General features: G+C 41.9%; 3 protein-coding genes and 1 long non-coding RNA gene across 7 annotated transcripts; 2 read left to right on the forward strand and 2 right to left on the reverse strand.

Moving 5' to 3' along the window:
- Window positions 1-1,120: 1,120 nt before the first annotated feature.
- On the forward strand, window positions 1,121-17,269 carry Nep1 (M13 family metallopeptidase neprilysin 1). Of its 4 annotated transcripts, none has more exons than XM_089475050.1 (9): window positions 1,121-1,465; window positions 4,667-5,402; window positions 9,917-9,985; window positions 12,970-13,097; window positions 13,164-13,281; window positions 14,170-15,176; window positions 15,242-15,404; window positions 15,493-15,809; window positions 15,875-17,269. In XM_089475050.1, exons 2-9 carry the CDS (start codon window positions 4,799-4,801, stop codon window positions 16,145-16,147), a joined length of 2,679 nt encoding a protein of 892 aa, XP_089331176.1. In that variant the 5' UTR covers window positions 1,121-1,465; window positions 4,667-4,798; the 3' UTR covers window positions 16,148-17,269. The 4 variants fall into 4 exon arrangements, with proteins under 4 accessions (XP_089331176.1, XP_089331178.1, XP_089331179.1 ...); XM_089475052.1 differs by having other exon boundaries at window positions 1,121-1,366; XM_089475053.1 differs by having other exon boundaries at window positions 1,121-1,356.
- Window positions 17,270-17,624: 355 nt separating this feature from the next.
- Window positions 17,625-21,533, reverse strand: MFS10 (major facilitator superfamily transporter 10). The gene is made up of 2 exons (XM_018014862.2): window positions 20,650-21,533; window positions 17,625-20,592 (listed from the first exon to the last, which is right to left on the reverse strand). Exons 1-2 carry the CDS (start codon window positions 20,822-20,824, stop codon window positions 18,983-18,985), a joined length of 1,785 nt encoding a protein of 594 aa, XP_017870351.1. The 5' UTR covers window positions 20,825-21,533; the 3' UTR covers window positions 17,625-18,982.
- Window positions 21,534-21,872: 339 nt separating this feature from the next.
- LOC149267805 (uncharacterized) lies at window positions 21,873-23,586 on the forward strand. The gene is made up of 2 exons (XR_016270954.1): window positions 21,873-22,037; window positions 22,133-23,586. It is a non-coding gene; the product is annotated as an uncharacterized LOC149267805 (long non-coding RNA).
- On the reverse strand, window positions 22,677-23,924 carry LOC108618753 (uncharacterized). The gene is made up of 2 exons (XM_018014875.2): window positions 23,583-23,924; window positions 22,677-23,514 (listed from the first exon to the last, which is right to left on the reverse strand). The coding sequence occupies exons 1-2, from the start codon at window positions 23,709-23,711 to the stop codon at window positions 22,798-22,800; spliced, it is 846 nt and encodes a 281-aa protein (XP_017870364.1). The 5' UTR covers window positions 23,712-23,924; the 3' UTR covers window positions 22,677-22,797.
- Window positions 23,925-24,219: the final 295 nt, after the last annotated feature.

The raw sequence follows: 24,219 nt of genomic DNA on the forward strand, positions 1-24,219 counted from the left end.
CGAGCTGTCGTCATTTATTTAAACGCCTTAAGCTATGCCATCAAGCTTCACCAGGCGCTGCCAGATATGAATTTACAATTTGAATTTTCAAATAAAAAACTCAAAACTATAACGGTCTGGCAGCACTAGCAACAAGAGTTAATATATCAAAACAAAACAAACAAAAATCAATTATGAAAGATAATCGTCTAAAGCTCATTTATGTAAACATTCTCCAAAGCTTTATTTTTAATTAACTTTCGGGCATATCAATAAAACATATCAGAAAATTGTTTAAGAAAAAATCAAAGGTCCGTAACATTTCAAGTACTTACTAATACGAGTTCTTGAGTATGATTAATTTGTGCCGAAATACATGTGTTTATTTATTTCTATACTTTTTTTCATATCGCTTATCGCCAGCAGGCGGTAAATTAATTTTGTTATTGCCCTTTTCGCTTGGCCAATGGACAACACGAAAAATGTTGAAAAAAAGCAAGAAGAAACGAAATGAGAATGATACGTTGATCACGCAGCGATAGTACTAACGCGAAATGATGGATTGATAGAACGTCACAAATGGCGCATTCTATTTTGTTGTTGTTGTCCCCCCTGTCTCTTTCTCACTCTCTCTCTCTTTCTCTCTCTATCAGCAACTTTATCATAGCGACAGGCAGGCTGGCAAAGGCTCAATATCTAAGTATGTGTGAAACGTGCCCAAATACAGTCGAGTCTCGATAATTTGTTCCCCGCTAAATCGAAAATCGCGATAAATCAAGCAAATTCTATCCCCTTGAAAGAAATTCGTTCTCAATAATTCAAATTTCTGGGTGAATCGAAAAACTGATCCCCTTACTATTTGGAATTAACGGGATTCTACTGTAGTTTCAAGACATGTTAATGCGAGCGCGCTGTATATGCGTGCATACATGTGCGTGTGCGTGTACGTGTGTCGTGCCTGCACTTCCTTGTGTAAGCAGAAAGGAGCTTTTAATGCGGCCGGCTGTTAAATGGTTTTCGTTTTGTTTTGTGCTCGCCGTTTTCTATGCTTGTATGTGTGTGTGGGTTTGCCGTTAGCGCGCGTCGAACCGTGTGCGCTGGCGTCGCTGCCGCTGGCGGCCGCCTGCTTAAAAGCAAAGGACAGCTCGCAACGTTCAGTACGTAACGAGAAGTTGCCTCGCGCGGTTTGGCAGCACACGCAAGCCATACGAATACTGAGCGAGCGGAGAAGAGAGCGCGCAACTTTTAATGTAACTGTTGTTCAAAACCAACCGCTCAGCAGGCCAATCACAACTAGCTCGAGTTGTCCAATTGGCAACCCAGCGAAACCAATTGCAAAGCAAATGCAACAAAAAAATATAAAAATAATAAAAAAAAGTAATAAAATGTAAATTAACTTGTTTGACAATGCAAAATGCAAATTGATTACATTTTTTAATCTTTTTTCTGTAACACAATTTTTTTTATTGTGTTGCCAACGAAGTGTGTGAGTGTGAATGAATATTATTTTTTGTTTTTGTTTTATGTGCTAAGTACTAAGATGAGAAGCATCTCGAGATCAAACTAACACGCCTGCCACGGCTTCTAAAAGCCTAAGGCGCAGCTGCGGTCCACGCAGAACTAGTTTGAAAAAAAAAAAAAAAAAAAAAAAAAAACAATAAATAAATAAAATAGCGAAATTCTCACATCCAATCAAATCTCAATTAAACATTCGTAAATATTATATATAGTATATAAACGTGTTGGCCCTGATCGCGAATTGAACAGCTGTTTAGCAAAAATATATACATACATACACATATGTATATTTGTATATATCTGGAGTATTTGGCATATTCAAAAGAATTTTGTTTTTTTTTAATAATCTTGTATAATGATCCAATCCATCCAGTTTAGCTTTACTGTTTCTAAGCATCTAGATCAAGTTTCATTAACATATTAATGCTCTTCAAAGTTTTTGTTTTATTATATTATACTATTACACATACGCCGCGTTGACCACACCAAAAAGAAAAAAAAAAAAAAAACAAAACAAATAGAAAAGAAAACAATAGAATATATTCACTCGGCGTTTCAAAGTTGTCAAAGCTTTCAAAATAGTTGCTAAAACACAGCTCTTTATTATGATAATTATGAGATTTCCATAAATTAATAATCCTAGGCGTATTAAAAGCTTCAATCTTATGTTGTGTATGAGACAATCCCAAAGCTATCAGCTGTCTAAAGCCTAAGCTGTCCATCAATCAAACACATTTATAGCTCCATCTAACTGTCAATATGCCCATCTATCTTCCTGAATATCTATCGATATATCTATTGTCCGTCTGTCTGTCTACCTAAATAGCACTCAGTTTATCTCTACTTTGTATCCATAATTATTATGCTCAGTTTAGCTATAACTAGCACTCAATTAATCTACATCGATATATATCTTTTATAAGTTATCTAAAGGGTCAGATGAAAGGTGCATTAGCAGATAAGTTAAAAGATAAATTGATAGTAAATAAATTGAAAGGCAGGTAAATAGATAAATCTATAAATGTCTATCTATCTTTAAATTTGTCTTTTTGTCGATCAGTGCATTGATCTGTATCTATTATCTATTTATCAAACCATATTTAGATATATGTATATATTAATTATAGATAGATAAAAATAAATATTGATAAAACTACATTTTCTTATCTATTTACCTACGCATTCATTTATCTATTTTTATTTATTTATATATTATTTATGAAAACATATATAAATGTATTTCCATGTTTACATCATTATATCTATTATCTATCGCTTCCTCTGTGTATTTATTTGTGTATCTTTATATTTATCTATCTATAGACATATTTCTCGCTCTATCTGCCCGTCTATCTAATCACCCGCATATTTATAAGCAATTTTAAACGTTTCATTTATTAAAATAATCTCTAAAATGTAATTTACTTTTCATATAATTCCATTTTATGTCGATAGCTTTTGATTGATAACTTCATTCAGCGTAACTTAAGAACTGTAACACATACATACTATACACATGAGCATATATACAATATATAGTATACTTAGAGATCAGTTGCCACCTTATACACAATGGAAAACTAATATACCTTGTATTAATTAGCCTAGTACAGCTTTCTTCAAAGTAAACGCATTCATTGAAAAAAAAACGCATTCTACACTCACATGTGTATATTCATGCAAATCACGCCAAGGTCAAATGGAAGTCACATGTCACATGGATTATAATTTGATGAATGATATTTACAAAATTAGTTCACAAATTACAGATTTTCTTTCCACTTACGCAAAGCTGATCATAAATTTGTTCGCGTCTCTTATTATTTATTATCCGCTAAAAACTTGACAGCCACAATTAAAAGTCTATGAAATATAGCAATGTTAACACGTCTTTAATGTGCCGAAGACAAGGCAACGGCAGGTTCCGATTACATGAACTACTTTCGGATTGATTAACAATCTTTCGTAGGGGTATTCTCGCATAATTATTGTTTCAATTCCGTGTTCCATGTGGCAAAAGTTTGAATTTCCTTAGAGAACAAATTGTAAATAGTTTTGAATATCCTTACATGTCGCGTATATATAATTATTTATTTCTAGATACCCTGTAAATTTGTAGCGAATGCTCATTTATCAGTTACCATTTATCAGGCATCAAACACGTCGAAAATCCCAATCGATATATTTTCACTGAAGCTAACTTTTTGAGAAAATGCGCTTTTCTCAAATGCCTGGGCATGCACAACTGATAGATACCCTATGTACTACATAGAATCCCCTGTTTATTATTACTATTTGAGAATTGATATGATGTTTAAAATTTAACGAACTAATTATGTTCGCGAAATAGCTAAATACTGGCTGTCAAATAGTTTACTGGCGCTGAGAGGTATGTACGAATGACAGATACCCTGTAGAGTATTAAGAATCATTAGCCAGTTAATATTAAAAAAAAAATCTTTTGCAAGCGATTGGGCTCCTAAGAATTTTGTGCTCTTTGTGGAGTATGCACAAGGCATATATACCCCGTAAAATTTTAAAAATTCCTAATAAAATGATTACGCATGGGAATTTCATATCTTATTAGCTTCAGCTGATCAAAGTTTATGAACAACATCTAGATACCCTGGAATTATATCGAAACTAATGCCGGCATAGCCCAACTCCCACTTGGCTAATATGCCAACATTCTTCTGGAGGTACCTTTCTATAGAGATATGCTGTAATCCCTAAACTCTACCCTGGAATCCTTCAACAATTTCTGATACTGTAAATGTTGTATACTCTATATCTAATACTAATCTAATGCAGTTCTGCAAGTGTAGTCTGTAGCACTTAAGACTATGCACGACTAAAGCATACCCTGTAGAGCTGCAGCTTTTTAAGGAATTAGTTTGATAAGATGAAGTAAATAATATAGATAAGCTGAAGACTGCGTGAATAGATAGATGTAAACCCAACACAGATACCCCCTATTCTTCGAAATCGATTTGATATCACAAATGTATAGTAGTATATTATATAGTATATTACATAGGGAAAATCCGTTATGTATGTGGAGTTATGTTATCAAATCGTTTTGTTGGAGCTCCTGTTTTCTGTCTGCTTTGCTTTCGATTTTCATTTCGATCTCTATTGCTATTTCTCTTTTGTTTCGGTTTCTTTTTAGTGACGACATCGCAGTTGCTGCTGTGAGTCTTGACAGGATTAAAGGCCGCGCCGCGGACAGGTGCGACGCGTCGCTCATCCACCGGCGTACGTCGATTGTGAGCGTAAATCAGATAGGAAGGCGGACACTGAGATGGAGGCCAGTCGGGCGGGGCAGGGCAGGGTAGGGCTGTGCGATATGTTGCCCACGCCCACCGCTGGCAAAGCGCCCACGAAGCCAAGCAACGAGCGGCCCAATCTCAACAATGGCTACCTGCAGGCGAACGCGCTCGAGGATCTCAGCTCGACGGCGGTTTCGCCGCTGCTCGGCCAACAGCTGCCACAACAGATGCCGCAACTGCTGCCAGCACAGCAGCAACACCACCAGCAGCAGCAGCAGCAGCAGCAACAGTTGCCGGCACCACAGCAGCAACTTAAGCTACCGACGGTGGTTTTCCTTAGTCCCGATGGCAGTGGCGCCGTGGGCAGCGCCTTGCAGCGCAATGCGCCGGCTACAGCTGCGGGAGCAGGTCCTGGTTCCGGCTCCGGCTCCGGCATTGGCTCAGCTCCAGCTGTTTCAGCTCCATCCGTTGCCAGCGATTGGCTGCTGCTGAAGGAGGCGCAGCATCGGCGCCGTCTACTGATCCTGGCCATCGCCTTCACCGTGCTGGGCGCGGCCATCGGCGCTCTGGCCATCTACTTTGCCAGCGTCCATCAGCGATGCCAGCTCTATCCGCGCAGCGGGCCACAGGATGCAGGTGAGCCAAAGCGAAATGAACAATGCGCTCCGACCCAAATTGGGTCACCAGGCAATCAACGGCGCATCCGTTGTCGTTGTCACTTGTCGGTGTGGGCATCACAATGTCAATAAGGCGACAAAGGGAGAGCGAAAGAGTGAGAGTGACAGGGAGAGGGAGTGTGAATGTGAATGGTAAAGCTATATATCGAAGCGAGAATACTCTATCTCAGATCCTTGCCAGAGCCTCGAAGAGAAGTGAAGATAAATGGATATATTATAGAGTTGATATAGGTCGAATGATGTCATATGGAATATATGACAGAGGAGGTATATGATATGGTATATATACAATTTATATAGGGGATATATGAGTAAGAGTTGCAATAGTGATAGTGATAGGCGCATAGAACGTATGATAGATATACATATATAGTCGGTATTTAATTGGTATATAATATATACATACATACATAGGTATAATAGATACAATGAAGACTTCACTACTCATCATAAGGAAGTCAAATGATGTAGTATTGTAGATATGCAGGGGCATCTTTGATAAATTGATGATATTGAGAAACAAATATTCCAGAAAGTATATAGCATATGGAAAGTAGATAAAGGCAAAGGTATATAAAGTATTTGATATAATAGATAGGTAAATATAGAGTTTACAAAATAAGACGTCTAATGAAGAATGCGTAAAGAAGTTAATATCAGAAAGTAGAACACAGAATATATGTGGGATGTACATATGTATATAAAGAATATCACTCCAAATATTTTAGCATTGTTAATTTGAACGTTGTTTACTTAGAGTTGGTATAGAGCTTAAGAGATTGGAGACTAAGGCTTACACATGGGAAACATACATATATGAAGAGCATATGATATGGAAGATATATATATAGATATAGATATAGTGTAATCATATATATACATATATAATGGATTATATAAATTAAATATGATAGGGTATATTATATATAAATGATAGATTTCTATAGATTCAATAACCTATATATCTAGTTATATATAAATACTTAGCCAATTACCTTTATTTACTTTTACGTCTATAGTTCTTATAAGATAGATATATGAGATAGTACAGCTGTATAATATATTCTATTTATTGATTATAACAAAGTACAGAGAGTATAAAATATTACAGCTGTACTATATAATATGTTATGGTGTATGATGAAGAACAACTAGACTAACATATGATGATGATGTACATAAAGAAAGACTAAGGTCTAATTGAAATCTGATATTGCTGGAGCTGTACAAAAGAGTTCTGGAAACATAGTTGAGGGAGACAGAACTGCTACACATTGTCTATAGTCTTTCTCAGGATGTTCAATAATTCTATATAGTGTCACTAATATATATGTATATTTATATATCATATACTGAGTGCCCAGTTGCATGAGAAATGGGAAATGCCCTTTGCAGGGCGCTGAAAAAGTTAATTTCCTTTCAACAGGACGCAGCAACAGGCAGCAGGCAAAAGGCAGCAACAGGCTGCCACTTGGAGTTTGGGGCTTTGGCTGTGGTTACAAATGCCAGCAGCAGCAGCAGCAGCAATAGCAGGAGTAGCAGGAGTAGCAATTGCCACCCAGGCAGCCAAAGCAAGGCGCTATAAGAGCTAACGTAACCCAACCCAATCCATCGCCCAGTTTGCTGTAGGCGCCTTTCATTTCCGCGCGCGTTTCGAAATTCAATTACAAAATATGTCAAACAACAGGCAACAACCAGCAGCAGCAGCAACAACAACAACAACAGCATTGACACCAACTTGGCTTGGCTTGGCTTTTGTGGCTAAAGCGTTTTCCGTTTAACAAAAAGCAAAAGTAAAGAATTACATACGATCCGCATTGCTTAGCACTGCTTGAAGCTCCCAGTGTCCTATAGGCGACCTGTCGACCCCGCCCACTTACAACTTTGCGCCCCCATCCGCCTTGCGGCTTTATCTAGAACATTAAGCAACACTCGCTCAATGTATTTTCATTTTGGACAGAAAACCAATCAATTCGCCTATGAATTTGTTGTAATCGATTTCTGGCTCTATATGAGTGTGTGTGTGTGTGTGTGTGTCCTGCTTGTGCGCTTTAATTGAATGACATGCCCACACACACACACACACACTTATGTGTTGTAAAACGTGCGTTTTAGCGCCAAAATAACAAAAATATTCATTCATCTTTTTCGAGATATATAATTTTTTTTTTTTTTACTTTGACCAGCATCAAAGCCCAATACACACACACACACACATATATACGCACACACCCATACCCACTTATTATGCTCTTTTTCGATAAAAATAAACAACAACTTCTATAAATACTTGATGCCAGTTAGGCCAAGCGCCGAGCTCTGCCCCTTCACGGGCAGCCCAAAGCTCCGCTCTGGTTGTTATTGCTGGAAGTAATTGATTATTATGGGACTTTATAGTCTATATATATGTATATATGTATAGAAAGTGTATCAAAAATGAAAAGAGAGCAGTTAGACAGTTTAATATAGTATTTATGAATGTTAGCTAAGTAAAGATAGGGCGACAGTCCTAGTCCTGCCTTGGCTAAGTCCTCTACTTAGTTCCGAGACGTTGATAGCTACCAATTAGCCTCAACCTAGTTGATGATAGGTCGGAAGCTCTCAAAGTCCGTGTGTAGCGTCAGCTGGAAGCCAAGACAAGCTAGAGTGAAAGGGGGAAAGGAAAGGGGGTTGCCTCGGAAGGAAGTCGAATATGAAAGGTGGTAGGGTATGACGGGTAGAGCGGAGCTAAGGCAAGAAGGAAGTCCTTTATAAAGCGAAACCGGATCAAACATGAATGAGTGATACAGCGAGGCAGGAATAGGAAGACCTATCTAAAGCTGCTTGGAAACTAAGTCTAGCTAAGGTAAGACGCTGAAAGGAACGATGAAGGAGGGATAACGCGAATCAGGGATAAGAGACTCCCTAAGGGCTGTGGGGATAGGCAAGAAGTAGAAAGGAACCTATCAAGACGTTACGACAAATGATGAAAAGATGATGGGAGGTAAAGGCGAGGTAGGGCTAAGCAACTTCATACTAACCAAACCAAAAGCAAAGACTTGATATGAGGCAGCACTACCAGCACCAGTAAGTGCTGTGAATAGGCAATATATCATACCAGGTATTAGCACTACCATCTCTGCTTGATTATAGAATGGAGAGTGCCTTGGAGTAAGGGAAAGGCAGAGAATCGCCGTTCAGTCATTCGGCTTTTTAATTTCGCCAATAATTAAATGGACTCGTGCAACATGTGGCGTGTCTCCAAACGCCAATCGATGAGTTATCGACCGCAATGTTGACACAATCGCAAAACGCTGTCATTCCCTTCATTCAAAATAAAGTGACAGCAAAGTTAAGGAAGGTGTGAGAAAAAGGAAGATAGAAAATAATATAGGTTAGGAAAATATGAGAGTTAACATAAGAAAGTCAATAAACTGAGTGCTCGGAAATTGTAAAAACCAACAATCCTTTTCATTTGTTGTTCAATCAATCAATCATTTCCATTCCTATTTGCCAACTTGTGGCATTTGCCCAGCAATCTGTCAGTCAGTCAATCAGTCAGTCCTTCATAACTCTAATTCCTTTTAGGAAACCCTAAAGACAATATTCGACTATTCTCCTCATTAGACTGTGCAGAATCTATAGAAACCGTCGATCAATCAATTAATCATTTTTTAAAACTGTTTAAATATTAATCAATTTTAATATTTAATCAGTCAATTTGTATGAGCCATTGTTGTCTTAGAGGGTATGTTCGAGTCGCTAGATAAAACTTAGCTTAAGGAATTATTATATTAAGCTGATTCTCCTTAATCTACGGGTCAATCAATCAATCAATTAGTCTATAATTTGGTGAACTAAAATTTTGTATAGGGTATTAACTAGTCGACATCTTGTATCTGTTCTTTAGTAATATTATGTCACGTAAATCATTGAGTTTGCATTCAATCATTTATATGGTATTTCAAATCCTATCAGTCAATTAATCAATCATTGTGTAGTCTATACATATCCAATTTTTTATAGGTTATCAAGTAGTCAATACTCATCAATTAGTAAATATGTATAATACTTTAAGCGCTTTATATCATAGCAATCAATTTGTTTTCCAAGCTGCACACTTTTGCAGGGTATTTACTAGTCGATGACTAAGAGTTTTCTTAATAAATCATATATCTTATTGTGGTTTGAGCGTCTTTCGCCTCGACAATCATTCAGTTCGTCAAGCAATAAATTTGTTTATCCCATTTTGTACTTTTCCAGGGTATTTACTAGTCGTTCCACTTGCAACTGGGCTTCACTCATTGCTTCAATTTGCCAGTGCAAAATCCTTTTAAATGTAAAATTCAAATTTAATTTACTTGAGTGGTTTTTAAATCGACGCGAGTGTGGGTGTGTGAGTGTGTTGTGTGTGTTGTGTGTGTGTTGTGTGTATGAGTGTGTGTGTGTGTGTCAAGTCACAGTAAACTCAGTTTAAATGTCCTCTAATTACAGGCGATGGCAGCCTTAACCTGGATGGCAGTCACAACAACATCTGCATGACACAGGAATGCGTGCGAACAGGTGAGTGAAGAGGTGGCAGGTGGCAGGTGCCAGGGGGAGTGGAGTACCTCGGTTGAACCCGGTTGATGTTCACTGTCGGAATGCATGCGCAAATGCTTCCGTTGAATGCGCCTCTCAATTATTAATTAGCAATTATTGTGGCTAAGTGCGGATAATATAGGATGTGTGGAGCAGCAGGGGGCTGCAGTGGGGCTGGCAAGTGGAGTGCTTCAAGTGGGCTTCAAGTGGCTCGAGCCGTTCGAGTGGTTGCATTCGCCAACTGACAAGTTGTCAAAGACAGCAACGTTTAACGACCTTTTTATGGGCCATTGCTGGGAATGTGACATTTGGTGCTCGGTGGCATGCCGCATGCCGCATGCCACATCGCATGCCACATCGCATGCATGCATAACAAATGCATAATCGTCTTAGAATAGTTAATGTAGACCCCAAAACACATTTGCCTCGTCTTCCTTGGGGCTAGCTGCGTCTTGCCGCATATGCCACAGCTCATTTGCCACCAAATGTGGCAACAATAATCCTTCTCTCTCCCTCTCTCCCTCTCGCCCTCTCTCTATCTCACCTCATCTCTTTCATTAATTATATGCGTTTGTTTTTATGGCCAATACGCAACAGGCGTAACCACAAAAATTTTGATGTGAACTAAAAGCTGAAGCTGCCTGATAAAACTAGACGAGAGACAGTGAGATAGATGAGGGAGAGAGTGGGGAGGGGGGAGGGGGGGATGGCAGAAGCTGGGAGAATTAGCTTTAGTTGTGCCATATTCTAGTTTCATACCAGAAATTTCCTGCGTCTTAAACGTGTTAGCCAACAATTGTGAGTCATGCACGCATCTGTGTTTAAGCCATATACTCGCCCGGCAAGTGCCAAAACGAGGTATATTTCTTGAGATAAGCCTTAGCTTGTATACCTATAGCTTATACCAATCTCAACACAATAAGATCCCATAGGACTAGGACTAGGACTAGGACTAGGACAGTTATCAAAATCAAATTCGATTAGATCTTTAAAGCTCTAAACTCGAGCCCAGTCAATTTGAATAAGACTCAAGGACCCCATTGCTCCGATCATCCCCCCCTGGGACTGGGTGCTAGTACCAGATATATAGATGTCAATCTCAAGCGGTATTTATCATATAAATTAAAAATACTTATTCTTATTATTCTTGTTTTTTTGGGACTGATTACAAATTTATTGTGGGAAAAAAGTTAAGAAAAATTAAAATCGAAATATCGATATTTTGAAAGTTGTATATGAAATATCATAAAGATATTTCTTCAAAGCTTAAAATATCATCGATATGATATTTTAAACATATTCGACAACCCTAGTATACAATATCTCATGTGCTCATATAATGCCAGAGAATTACGCTCATGAACATAGTGAGACTTTGTCGCTGTATTTCCATAACTCAACCATACAAAAGTGCCGTAATACGATCGCTCACTAATGTATTGGCTGGCTTGCAGCGTAAGTGCTAGACGTCCGTCCAAGTGCCAGCTTAAAGACCAATTAGCACTCAAATGTACATACATATATATACCTTCATACATATGCGTTCAGCATGCACATACATATAAACATTCCAGAACAGAACTCAAAACGATCTGCACGTGTCTGCTATCATCCTATCATATATATAGAGAAACCCCTTCTGTGCCCCTACCAATAAAATACCAAGACTAAAACACCAAGCAGAGTACCTCGCCTGAAACATGAATGGCATTTATTTCCTCGACATTCCTTGAACACATGTAATTTGAAAACTAGAAATTTAAATTCAAACAGCACTCAATGCATAGCTTGCAGGGTATCTGGTTAGTTGGGCATTCGATTGAAATGCAACACTTTCAATTAGCTGAAAGCAAATTCTTAATAATTATCGCCAAGCAAACAAACTTTTCAATATGTTTCATTGAGCAATGCTGGCGCTGTCTGATTTATGGTCTATCTCGTCCATTCAGACGCTTTCAAACAAACCCTAGAGAGCGGCCAGCCAACCCCCGCTCCCCCTCCCCATCACTATTAACCCAGCTAAGCGCAAGGACTCTCGAGTTCCTATGAAAGGCGGAAAACAAAGTTTGCAGCTCAAAGTCAGACAACGGCCAAAGTTATGGGCGATAATTGTTGTCACACACAAATGAGAGTGCACAACAATGTGTGAATCGACTCGAATGATACCCTGTAAAGTGTAATTGATGAGTTTGCAGACATTTTGCCATATGAATCTAAACTCGAATTGAGCAGGCTACAAAGGACGCGGTCTCTATGTCTCTCTCACTCTCTCTTCCTCGCTCGCTATCTCTCACTCTCTCTCTCTCTTGAGATAGTTAACTCTGATTACCTCTACCTCTGTCCCTTCCTCTCTCTCTTGAGATAGTTAAGTCTACCTTTGTTCCTTTCTCTTTCTCTCTCTATTGAGATAGTTAAGTCTACCTCTGTCCCTTCCTCTCTCTCTCTCTCTCTCTCTCTCTCTCTCTCTCTCTCTTCCTCTTATTCTCTTCCTTTGTCAGCAAACTCTTTCGCTAACTCTGCCTATCTCTACCTCTGTCCCTTCCTCTCTATCTCTCTCTCTCTCTCTCTCTCTCTCTCTCTCTCTCTCTCTCTCTCTCTGCCTCTTATTCTCTTCCTTTGTCATCTAACACTTTCACTAACTCTTCCTATCTCTACCTCTGTCCCTTCCTCCTCTCTCCCTCTAAACATCTAATTATTTCGATAAATCTCAAAGATACTCTAAAACGAGGCACACCCCTTTTACTAGTGTTACAGGGTATTAATGGTTGCAGATTTGGGCTTCGATAAAAAGTTGTGCATTCAATTAGCTCCACTCGACGCTTTTCTATGATCGAAGCGAACATGAATTATGGCCTGGAATTTCAATAACACGCACAGCTGAACTATTTCCCAGACTTTTGGCTCGATAGGCGCTTGATTTATGATTGCTATTGTTGTTGTTTGTTTGATTGGAATACTCTCTGCAGCTGCTTCACTGCTGTCCGCCATGGACCTAACGGCAGATCCGTGCGAAGATTTCTTTCAATTCGCATGCGGCACATGGAACAAGATGCATCCCATACCAGAGGATCGCAGCTCGATCAGCACCTTTGAGGTGAGTTCTGATCTGCATTGCAAGCTGAAACTGAACTCTAATTGAAATGGAACAACACATATGTAGGTGCTCTCCGACCAGCAGCAGCTGGTCTTGCGTGGCGTCCTGGAGGAACCAGTCGATGAGCACGACAACGCGGCCACGGTCAAGGCGAAGGCGTTCTTCAAGAGCTGCATGGATCTGCGTGAGTAGATATATGTAGTACATATGTGCATGTATATGCCTTATAACTGAAGCAATCCTTAAACATTTTCAAATCAAATTTTACTGATTGATTGAGTGTGTTCTTCAAAAACCGATAAATATCGATAGTCAAGCTACATTTGAAGATGCATGAATTATATGTGCACGTAATTTAAAATTATCGATAACTTGCAAACTCACTTTATCGATAAATTTTATATATTATCGATAACATCGAGATTTATTTGGCATTGTTACTTATCAAGTATATTGCTAATCAGAATATATCACAATAAAAATATACGCTCATTATCAATTCACCACTTTAACAATCTTAAAAATGATCGATAACTCGCAATGGAGCTCATTATCGATAATTATGTATGACTATCTCAAGTAATTAGCGCATATATTGTGGAACATAAATTTGTCAATATATAAATGATTTATATATCTCCACTTACCAAAAATGATCGAAATCGATAAATAGTAATTATACCATAAAGCTATCAACACAAATATTTGGATATATTTATGTGGAAAAATTAAACTATTTATGATCTTAAAGCTTTTTTAAAATAACCGATATCGATAACTGCCCAACTCCTTCGTGATCGATAACTTATTCGTCGTGATTTGGCCTACTAGAGGCCATTCAAGGTGAATTCATGAGCCATCAGCTCAAATAGAGGATTTCATAATATCAAACGGACATTCCATTGTTATCGAACATTAACTTAGCTGTTATCGATAATGAATTTAGCTTAAAATGTGAATAAAGGTTATACGAGTGATACCGTAGATCATAGATGACAGTTCGAGTGACAATTAGTGTGTGTAGAATGCATTTTCCAGGGTATCTAATCGTTATATCCACTTGTGCTTCCAGCTCAGATACGCAAGGTTGGCGTCGGTCGCCTCAAGAGGGTGTTGCGCTCCCTGGGCGGCTGGCCGGTGATCGAGCGCAACTGGCAGCCGCCGGCGAACTTGAGCGTGGAGCAGGTGATGGGCCAGCTGCGCTTCAACTATAGCGAATCGGTGATGATCGAGCTGTATGTGGGAGCTGACGATAAGAACAGCTCCGTGAACATTATCCAGATGGATCAGCTGCAGTACGCGCTGCCCTCGCGCGACTACTACCTGAAGCCGAACAGCGAGAACGATCGTCAGGCTTACCACAAGTACATGACCCAGATCTCATTGCTGCTGGGCGCCGATCCGGCCACGGCGGCCGACGAGCTGCGGGAAGTGATTCAGTTCGAGACGGAGCTGGTGAACGTGTCGCTGGCGGAGGCGGATCGGCACGACACGAGCGCCGTTTATAAGAAGCTGACGCTGCCGGAACTGCAGAAGCGGGTGCCGGAGCTCAACTGGACGGAGTATTTGCAGACGGCCGTCGGGCCGGGCATTCAGCTGGACGCGAATGAGCCGCTGGTGACCTACGGCCTGGTCTACCTGACCGAAATGGGTCGGATATTGCGCGAGACGGACCTGCGGGTGGTCCACAACTATATGCTCTGGCGCCTGGTCATGTCCCTGATGACGCACATGATCGACGAGTATCAGCGCGAGCGCGTGGAGTTCCGCAAGATCCTGCTGGGCATACAGTCGGAGCGGACACGCTGGTCGCAGTGCGTCGAGTGGACCAACAAGAAGCTGGGCGTGGCCGTTGGCGCTCTGTTCATACGGGACAATTTCAATCAGGACAGCAAGGAGGTGGCCCTCGAGATGATACACAATATCCGGGCCGCATTCAATGAGCTGCTCGCCGAGAACCACTGGATGGACGACGAGACGCGCGCCGTGGCCAAGGAGAAGGCGGACTCGATGAACGAACGCATCGGCTACCCGGAGGTGCTCACCAATGTCACGGAGCTGGAGCAGGAGTATGTGAACGTAGGTATTTGCATCAACTTCAGCTGTGCTCTTCACCCATCTCTCTCATTGATCGTTGACCCTAGCTGACGATCGTTCCGGACAATTTTCTGGACAACGTGTTCAGCATTCTGCAGTGGGAGTCGGAGAAGCTGCTCAATTTGCTGCGCCAGCCGGTGGACAAGGAGAAATGGACCACAGAGCCCGCCGTGGTCAATGCCTTCTACAATCCCAACAAGAATGATATAGGTGCGACTGAGGCTCGAACTCAAATAGATTATCAACTCAAATGATCTCAAATGATCTCAAATGATGAATGACCTCTGTCTCCTTTCAGTATTTCCGGCTGGCATTTTGCAGCCGCTGTTCTATAGTCAGCACTTTCCAAAGTCCTTGAACTATGGCGGCATCGGCGTGGTGATCGGCCACGAGATCACCCACGGCTTCGATGACAAGGGACGGCAGTTCGACAAGGAGGGCAACATGATGCAGTGGTGGAACAATGCCACAATTGAGGCATTCCGGGAGCGCACCCAATGCGTCATCGATCAGTATTCGCGCTACAAGATCAACGAGGTGGACATGTTCATGGACGGCCGCATGACCCAGGGCGAGAATATCGCCGACAATGGCGGCCTCAAGCAGTCATTTCGAGTGAGCCGCACGACCAACTCGAATTGAACTCGATTTATATTCGATTTATTAATTTTGCTTTGCAGGCCTACAAGAAGTGGGAGAGGCTGAATGGACGCGAGCAGCAGCTGCCGGCGCTCAATATGACGCACGATCAGCTCTTTTTTCTCAACTATGCACAGATCTGGTGCGGCAGCATGCGGCCGGAGGATGCGTTAACCAAGATCCGATCCTCGGTGCATTCGCCCGGCTTTGTGCGCGTCCTTGGGCCGCTTTCGAATTCACGTGACTTTGCGAATGCCTACAACTGTGCCGTGGGCACCACCATGAATCCGGCGAAGAAGTGCAGCGTCTGGTAGTCATGAGAACACAATCCCGAGGACACGATCATCAGCATGTTCCTGGCGACGACGGATCGCGAGCGAATCACATCATGCTCATCATCACAAACAACGTTTGGTCAGCTACTGAGAACAGAATCTTAATCGTGATGGGGTCTTGGCCATAACTGAAGGCCTTAGATCAAGGTCATAATCGTGCTCTGAGTAGTGGGCATATTTAAGATCTCGCTAGAAGTCTTGATCAAAAAAATAATGAACATGATTTGGCTTATTCCCACCATCGAAATCTGAAGATCGAAAGATCGAAGTCGTGCTCATAGTTACGATCGTTTCCATCAGGAATATGTGAATATGATCACGATCATGATCCTGTTCCAAGTTGCGATCACAACGCTTTCATCATTACTAAGTATTCTTGAATGAGCCACTTGATCGGAACGATCATGACCAGATTTTGGTTCTTAAACATCATGCGATCATGATATCAGGCCAATGATCCATTACTATTGCAAAGATACGAGCACAAGATTACGAGCCCGATCCTCACCAAAGCCTGAATCATTGTCACTCATCAACAGCGCTCAAGGTCAAAGTCAGGAACATGCCCATGATAGTGCACCCGATTATGCTCATGTTTTGTATAAGCTTATTTTTATATACCTATATAGAAAAGCACTAACATATATATATATATATATATGTATATCTATATGTATGAACATATTTATATTGAGGGGCGTCTAATTTTTTCCCATCGATGTTATTATTTCTTGTGTGATTTTATTTCTTTTTTTTTTTTTTATATATATATATTTAATAACTATGGCTTTTACTACTATAAAAAGCGCGATAGTACGAACTTAGTATATATATAACTATATATAGACATATATATGTATATATAAATATATATATGAGTGTACTATATAACTAATTATATTTCTATTTCAATTGTAATATATGAATGTCATATCAATGAAAAAAAGAAGAGAAATTGTAACGCCCCTAAACCCGAGTCTCCCGTACTCCCCACAGTACCCAGTAATTAGTTATCGGTAGCGACCGACGAATGAAAAAAAAAAAAATTGATAAAGCGGCATTATTAATATACTTAATAAAGATAAAAATATATACGAAAAATGTGCAAACGTTTTATTTCTTGGGAATATATTAAAAATACAATTGGTATTTTTGATGTGCGTAGAGCTTATAGGGAGATGCCTTTAATTTGTGACAACCAACGTTGATCTATAGAAAGATAGTTGGAGTATCTGTAGATCTGTAGAGCAGTATGACATAGCATGCATAGAAGAAATGACTCTATGAGTGATATGAATATGATATCTTTAAAGATATACATCCATATATATATTTAATAACCTGGCCTAGAAGTAAGGCAAAGTCCAATTGGAAATCTTCAATTCCATTTTGAATTCTCAACAGAATTTTAAAATGTGGTGCCAATCGCTAATACTACTCACTAGTACCAATCACATTGACGATATGTTTGTGCGACTTTATTCTTGAATAATTTATATCGATGTGAGGCATTAAAATGCCTCTCTTGGTGCTATGTACACATAATTTATATAGTCTTAAGGCATAAATGTATATAATATATATATATATATATGTATTTGTATATGTATATAGTTATATCGGAATACATCCTGTATATGTGGTATATGTATAGTTCGTAAAATTTCGTTGCTAAAGCTATATAGTTATAGGTCAACTCTAGTGCCTATGTTGTATATATAGTATATATGTATATGTATAGGTATGTACTGTTATATATATATAAAAGAAAAACATCTAGCAAAACACAGTCCGTTGTTAAGAGCGATATCTGTCTGTCTGTCTGTCTGGTTGCTGTTCCCACTCCAAAATTTATAGAGTGGACGAAACCATAGTTGATAGCCATTTTGTTAACCTGGCTGGGGATCAATTGGAGCTACATTTGATATACATAAATAAGATGGATAGCAACTATTGAAGTTGCCACCGAATAGACTGGAAGTCATAGCCAGTGGAACGTATGAAAGGACTGAAAGTCCTCGATACTGGAAGCACCATATTCAGCACTGGAAATTCAGTAAAAAGAAGACCTTGGAAGTATATAGTTGGCATGTTTTGGAAAGTTACTGAAAGAGCTTAGATAGCTTGGAGTTTCAACTTTTGAACGCTATAAGCTCTGCTGTAGTTGCACATAGCCCATAAAGCGACTGGAAGGCATTGGAAGCGTTATTGAGAGTCATTTCAAGTGCCGCAAATACTACTAATTGGGAATTATTGGAAAGTGACTTGATGAGATTGAAAGATCTTTAAGATACTGGAAGCCATTGGAGTTGGTAAAATAACGGCTGAAATTGATTATAGCCGATACGTTTTCGTTATTGGAAAATGTAAGTGTAGTGGAAGAGCAAATATTGCAGCTGGAAGTGATCATAGCTATTGGAAACTGACTGGAAATCACTGAAGGAGTGTGGATAATTCTGAGCTACTGGAAAATAACAGAAAACCAGGGAGCGCATCTAACAAATGAGTTTCGGAATTTGTAAGCCATTGGAAAGGGACTGGAAGAGCTTGGATAACATTGAGCTGGAAGCCGGGAAGTGAGCAAAAAGTTTCCAATTAGTGAGGAGAACTGAGAGCTCGTTCAGGGATACCTTGGAAACCGAGTGGAGAGTGTAGCGAGTCTGAGGACTGGGAGGGGGAATACTGTGTCGTCGTCGCCATCCTCTGGTTGGGAACTTAAGAAATTATTCCACACGGAATTATCACACATGCTTATGCCCTAACTAATTTAAAGCGATTCGACTTTGTGCAGCTGTTGGGCGCTCGGAGCCGTCGCTAGATGCGCAAAGGTCGAGTGGCTCCTGAAGTCCGTGCTCGTGTCCGTGTCCGTGTCTGGGTCTCGGTCTGGGTCTGGGTCAGGGACCATTTCTGCTCATCGGCGCTGGCGAAGATCAGGTAAATGAAATTGCCGGCAATATTGAGGCCAGCTGCCAGCCAGAAGACAATGTGCCACTGGGTGAGCGTCTCCCGATGGTTGATTATCAATCCGATGACATACGGCGCGAGGAATCCGCAAATGTTCGCCGCGGAGTTGGTGATGCCGTACATGGTGCCCGCATAGCGGGGACTGAGCGCAATGTGATTCATCTGATTGCCCGCGTAGACGGCGCCTCCGAACGAGCCCACGCCGGCCAGCATGAAGGTGACCCAGACCCAGTCGCAGCCCACGTAGATGATGCCAATCAGACCCAGCGACGGCACCACCGAGGCGATGCTGTTCCACAGCTTGTACGAGTTCAGCAGGGAGATGTAGCGACGGGCGAGCATCCAGTCCGCCAGGGCGGAGCAGGCGATGCCCACGAACCAGGCGGTCAGATACGGCACGGCATTGAGCAGGGCATTCGACTGGATGTCAAAGTGGAGGATGTTGCTCATGTAGGTGGGCAGCTCCGTTAGCTGTGTGTAGAACGCCCAGCTCTGGCCGCACTGCGTCAGCAGAATGGCCCACAGCGGAACGCTGCCGAGCAGCGAGCGCCAGGGTATGGCATCCTCCTGAATGGCCGCCGGCTCCGGCTCATCATGCTCATCCTCCAGGACATCCTCGTCCGCCACCTGCTGGTGATGGTGGTGGTGCTGGTGCTGCTGCAGCTGCTGTACGTGCTGCAGCGAGCGTTCGATGTAGGCGCGCTCCTTGCGCGAGATGCGCGGATGCTCGCTGGGCCGGTCGTACACCAGGTACATCCAGCAGACGAACCACACCAGGCCCAGCAGTCCAAAGATGTAGAACGCCGACGGCCAGCCGCCCAGGAACCTCTGCGAGCAGAGCCAGCCTGTCAGCGGCATGGAGATGACGGTGCCAATGTTGGAGCCGGCATAGACGACGGCGGCGAACTTGTTGCGCTCCAGCGGTGGTATCCAGTGGGCGAGCATCGCGTGCATGGCAGGATAGGTGACGCCCTCGCCCATGCCCTCCAGGACGCGCACCAGCACCAGCAGCGGCAGGTTCCAGTGTGCAGCCAGCGGAGTCAGCAGCGTGAATATCGCCGTGATGAGCACGCCGTAGCCGTAGATGCGTTTGCCGCCAACCAGCTCGGCCATGCGGCCACCGGGCACCTGGGTCAGCACGTAACCGTAGAAGAAGCTGCCCAGCACCAGGCCCTGCGTCGCCTCGTCCCACACGAACTCGCCCTCAGCGGGCGTGGACAGGGACTGCCAGAAGGAGCCGTTCGGCGTCGGAGCCGGCGGCATCGGGCACGTATCGTTGGCCAACACGGAGCTGTTGCTGTGCGGAATGGCCGTTTGGTTGACCATGGCCACAATGGCCACCGACAGATTCACGCGCATGGCATAGACAACAGCGAAGCCCAGAAAGCCCATCAGCCCGAAGATGTGACGCGACTGCAGCAGGCCGCAGCTGCTGCTGCCGCTGTGGTCCGTCTGGCCAGCTGGAAAAGCAGAAATGATGAATTGGACTCCAATATGACTATGCCAATTGGACTTACCTCGTATCAGCGGACGGTCGCCGTCTACATCGGCTTCGCAGAGCGCTTGACGCTCGTCATCCACTTCGGTGTCATCGTCATCCGCATCGGAGGCGCCACCAGCTGCTGCTGTTGCCACATTATCATAGTAGCAAGTGGCGTCACGCGTCTCATCTGTCCAGCGATGCGGCGGCATTTCTGCTTCTGTTGCTGTTGTTCTTGTTCTTGTTCTTGTTGTTGTGGTTGTAGTTGACTTTTCCAAAATCTAATTCTAATAATAATCGCCTTGAAATGTTTCGTTTTTTCTTTTACGCGCTGCAGTTATTAATTGGTCAATTGCCAGCACATTTTCTCTTTTCCGTTTTTCTTTTCCAACGGCAGCAGCAGAAACAGCAGCTCCAATACCAGCACCAGCAACAACAACAATAATACACATACGACCAGGGCCAAAGACAACTCACCAACAGCTGCGGCTGGCAGCGACTGAACCGTTTGGCCACCAGCAGCAGCAACAGCAGCAAAGCCAAAGCAAAGCAAAAGCAACAACTAAATCTAAACACAATAAAAACGATATATAACTGCTGTTGTTGTTGTGTCACTCTCTTGCTAGCGCGCGCGCTCTCTCTCACTCTCTGTCTCTCGGTTTTCCTCGCCTCTCCGTCTTTCAGTAGCAGCTTTGGCTTAGGAAAGCAGTGCAGCAACAACTCCAAGAAGTGAATGGTTACTCACACTCACACACTCTATACTCTCATGCTCGCTTGCGCTCGCTCTCTCTTTCTGTCTCTCTCTCTTCGTTAAGCACCAGCAACTAATACTTAGCCATTGTTTACATTTACTTTTACTTCCCACACACGTACACACGCCCAGCGATGTGTCAGTTTGCGCATATCTATGTGACTGTAAGTGCGCAATACGAAATGCATACATATGCATATTCATTAAAAGGGGCAGCCAATCGGGAAAAGTTTCGTTGTAAACTTAACGAACTTTGAATACGCTTTGCTCAATGTAATGTCATACACCTTACTAATGATAATGCTAAAGTTTAATTGTGTATTATCTTATATTATAAAGAATTTTGTCTTGTCATGTTAATTCATCAAGGTAAATATATAATACATATATATTTTTATACATTTGTAGATAAAAGTAAACTTATCTTATCTACAAGTCGAAATTATGGTATCGTGTGCTGTTTTGACTTTAGCACAACGCATCTTTGACATTAAAATGTATAAAAATCTTTGCTGAAACAGGTTCTCAGCAAATTCTTGCTTAAAATGTTAAACCTGCTCTCGTTTCATATATGTATATAGGTTCAATGAAAAATTATAAAACAGTTGACCCAGCTGCTGGCTTTCATTTCGCATTATTTGAACAATTAGCATATAAATAATTGTTATATTTGAGTGAGTCAACTAATTAGAAAGAAACTGTCAATCGGGCAAAGCTCCGATGAAACGCTTGAGGCATGTTAAATATATATAAATTTTTATATATTTAGGCAGATGACAACGACCTAGTTGAGCAAACAAATACACACCCCCTGAGCCGAAAAGAGTGTGAGTCGATGCCCATTGAAAATGTGGCCAAAGAAGTGGGGTCGATCTGTTTCTAAGCACGTTATTGGTTTGTAAAGTATCAATGATAGGTATTAGATATAAGTAGGCTATACAAGTTGATTAATTACATGTGTGTAAGTTTATTTTTATGTGCTACCTAGACGGTATCTGCTAGTCGGAATTTTCAGCTGTTCATTGTTAGAAAATAGAAATAAATGTATATAAAAATATGCCTACAGGGTATTGGCAGGTCCCTCATTTTTATCATCGATAGACGAAAGTATTTTGTCTACTAATTACAGAGTATATGCTAGTCGAGCATACCTGCTTGCAAATGCTTGATAAGAACAGAGTTAATCTGTTTGTGTTTTGTACAATGCATGTAGGGTATATGCTAGTCAGTCAGCGCCGCACGTACCAGCTATAACAGCTTAATTGTTGCTTATCTCATAAGAAACTAATCTGATAAGAAACAACTTCAGCAAATGAAATACAATTACATTTATTAAAAAAAAAACAGAAATTGGAATATATGTATATTTATATATGTACATATATACATTATGTACACACATGTATATACATGCTGGAGTATTTGGATGGCATTTCAATTGGCAAAGATCGTGCCCACTGCAAAGACAATGATCTTGCGCTTCTGATTGATGGTGAGGCGCTCGTAATGGTAGCCCTTATCGATTTTCACATCGGTGGTGAAGTTATCGCCCTTGGGCAGGATGGGCGTCAGGTCGACGTTGAAGCAATTGATCATGAAGATCTCGTTTTTGAGCAGGGCGCAGATCTCGTAGGCGCTGGCCACCTTCTCGTTCCAGATGCTGACGAAGCTGTACTTGATCGTCTCCTTCTGGAGCACCTGCGTGGCGTCCCTGGGCGTGCGGAATGTGTGCATGGTGATGATGCCAGTGGGCTCATCGCCCAGGAAATTGTCCGTCAGATCGCACACCAATGTGGGCGAGGCATGCGCCGGCACCACCTTCGGGTCACCGACAATCGTCTCGGCCTTGCACTGCGCCAGCTTGGCCTTGGAGCGCACGTAGTTGGGATGATTGTAGATCTTCGGGTCGAGCGGCTTCATGCTCCCGATCAGCAGCTCGTTGAACACTTCGCGCACGCTCTCCTGGATGAGCACCGTGGCCACCGCGTGCTTGCGGAACGGATCTTGCAGCGAGCTCAGCAGATGGTGCCGGGCGCTGTTCAGATCTCCCCCATCGAACACGATCAGCATGCTGGGCGACTGCCACTGGCATTTCGGCGGCTGCGGCTCGCCGCCGGCCGTCGCTGTCCCCGGTGCGGTTGGAACGGGCACCTAGATTCATAGGTAGATAAACAAATGTACATTCATGTTCTTAAATAAACTTAGTTTTGTTGGCTTACAGTTATTTCGCGCTTCTGCTTGCACTCCAGCTTGTGCACCATGTTGTAGCTAATGAAGGCTGGGGGCTTCGGCAAAATCGGCTTCCTTTCCAAAGTGACACTCAGATCTTCCACTTGAGGGTTTGGCATGGCGCTGTCGACTATATTCACAATGGGACCACAATTCACAGCGAGCGTTATCAGCAGTCGCACCTACTCCCTGTCTCTTTCACTCCTTCACTGTGTTCGGCTAGATAACCGTGTATGGCGGTGCCAGATCGTGGGATTTGGAAAAATTTAAATAACCGGTTCAAATTAACGTGTTGTGTTTGTGTAAATATCACAGCTAAAACTGACATTTTACAGCACTACAAAAATTGATTCAAATTTGAATTTACTGGCGCTGCAATTTATCATATGATATTTCAACTAATTTTATAAAAGAGCCAACTGAATTGCTGTTTTGGTCAGCTTATAATGATCTGAAAAATTCTCTTTCTGATCTCTCTTCACTTAATATACTCTGAATATAAATAAAATACAACAGTTGAAAGCATCGATGGTTTTGGCTAGCAACACAGCCAACTATCGATACATTGCACTTCTATCGCCCTGGCATGTGCGCTCGTTGTGCAGCACTGCTTTTGATTACGCCACC

The sequence above is a fragment of the Drosophila arizonae genome, chromosome X, assembly GCF_054131065.1.
Source record: "Drosophila arizonae isolate 15081-1271.41 chromosome X, UAZ_ARI_1.0, whole genome shotgun sequence".
NCBI lineage: Eukaryota > Metazoa > Arthropoda > Insecta > Diptera > Drosophilidae > Drosophila > Drosophila arizonae.

Excerpts from the sequence above, each read along its gene's own strand:
- Nep1 (XM_089475050.1), top strand. The coding sequence starts at position 4,799 with ATGGAGGCCAGTCGGGCGGGGCAGGGCAGGGTAGGGCTGTGCGATATG. Across the intron at positions 9,986-12,969 it reads ACAGGAATGCGTGCGAACAG|CTGCTTCACTGCTGTCCGCC; the intron begins GTGAGTGAAGAG and ends TACTCTCTGCAG. Across the intron at positions 13,098-13,163 it reads GCTCGATCAGCACCTTTGAG|GTGCTCTCCGACCAGCAGCA; the intron begins GTGAGTTCTGAT and ends ACACATATGTAG.
- LOC108618753 (XM_018014875.2), bottom strand. The coding sequence starts at position 23,711 with ATGCCAAACCCTCAAGTGGAAGATCTGAGTGTCACTTTGGAAAGGAAG. Across the intron at positions 23,515-23,582 it reads AGCAGAAGCGCGAAATAACT|GTGCCCGTTCCAACCGCACC; the intron begins GTAAGCCAACAA and ends CTATGAATCTAG.
- MFS10 (XM_018014862.2), bottom strand. The coding sequence starts at position 20,824 with ATGCCGCCGCATCGCTGGACAGATGAGACGCGTGACGCCACTTGCTAC. Across the intron at positions 20,593-20,649 it reads CGACCGTCCGCTGATACGAG|CTGGCCAGACGGACCACAGC; the intron begins GTAAGTCCAATT and ends CTGCTTTTCCAG.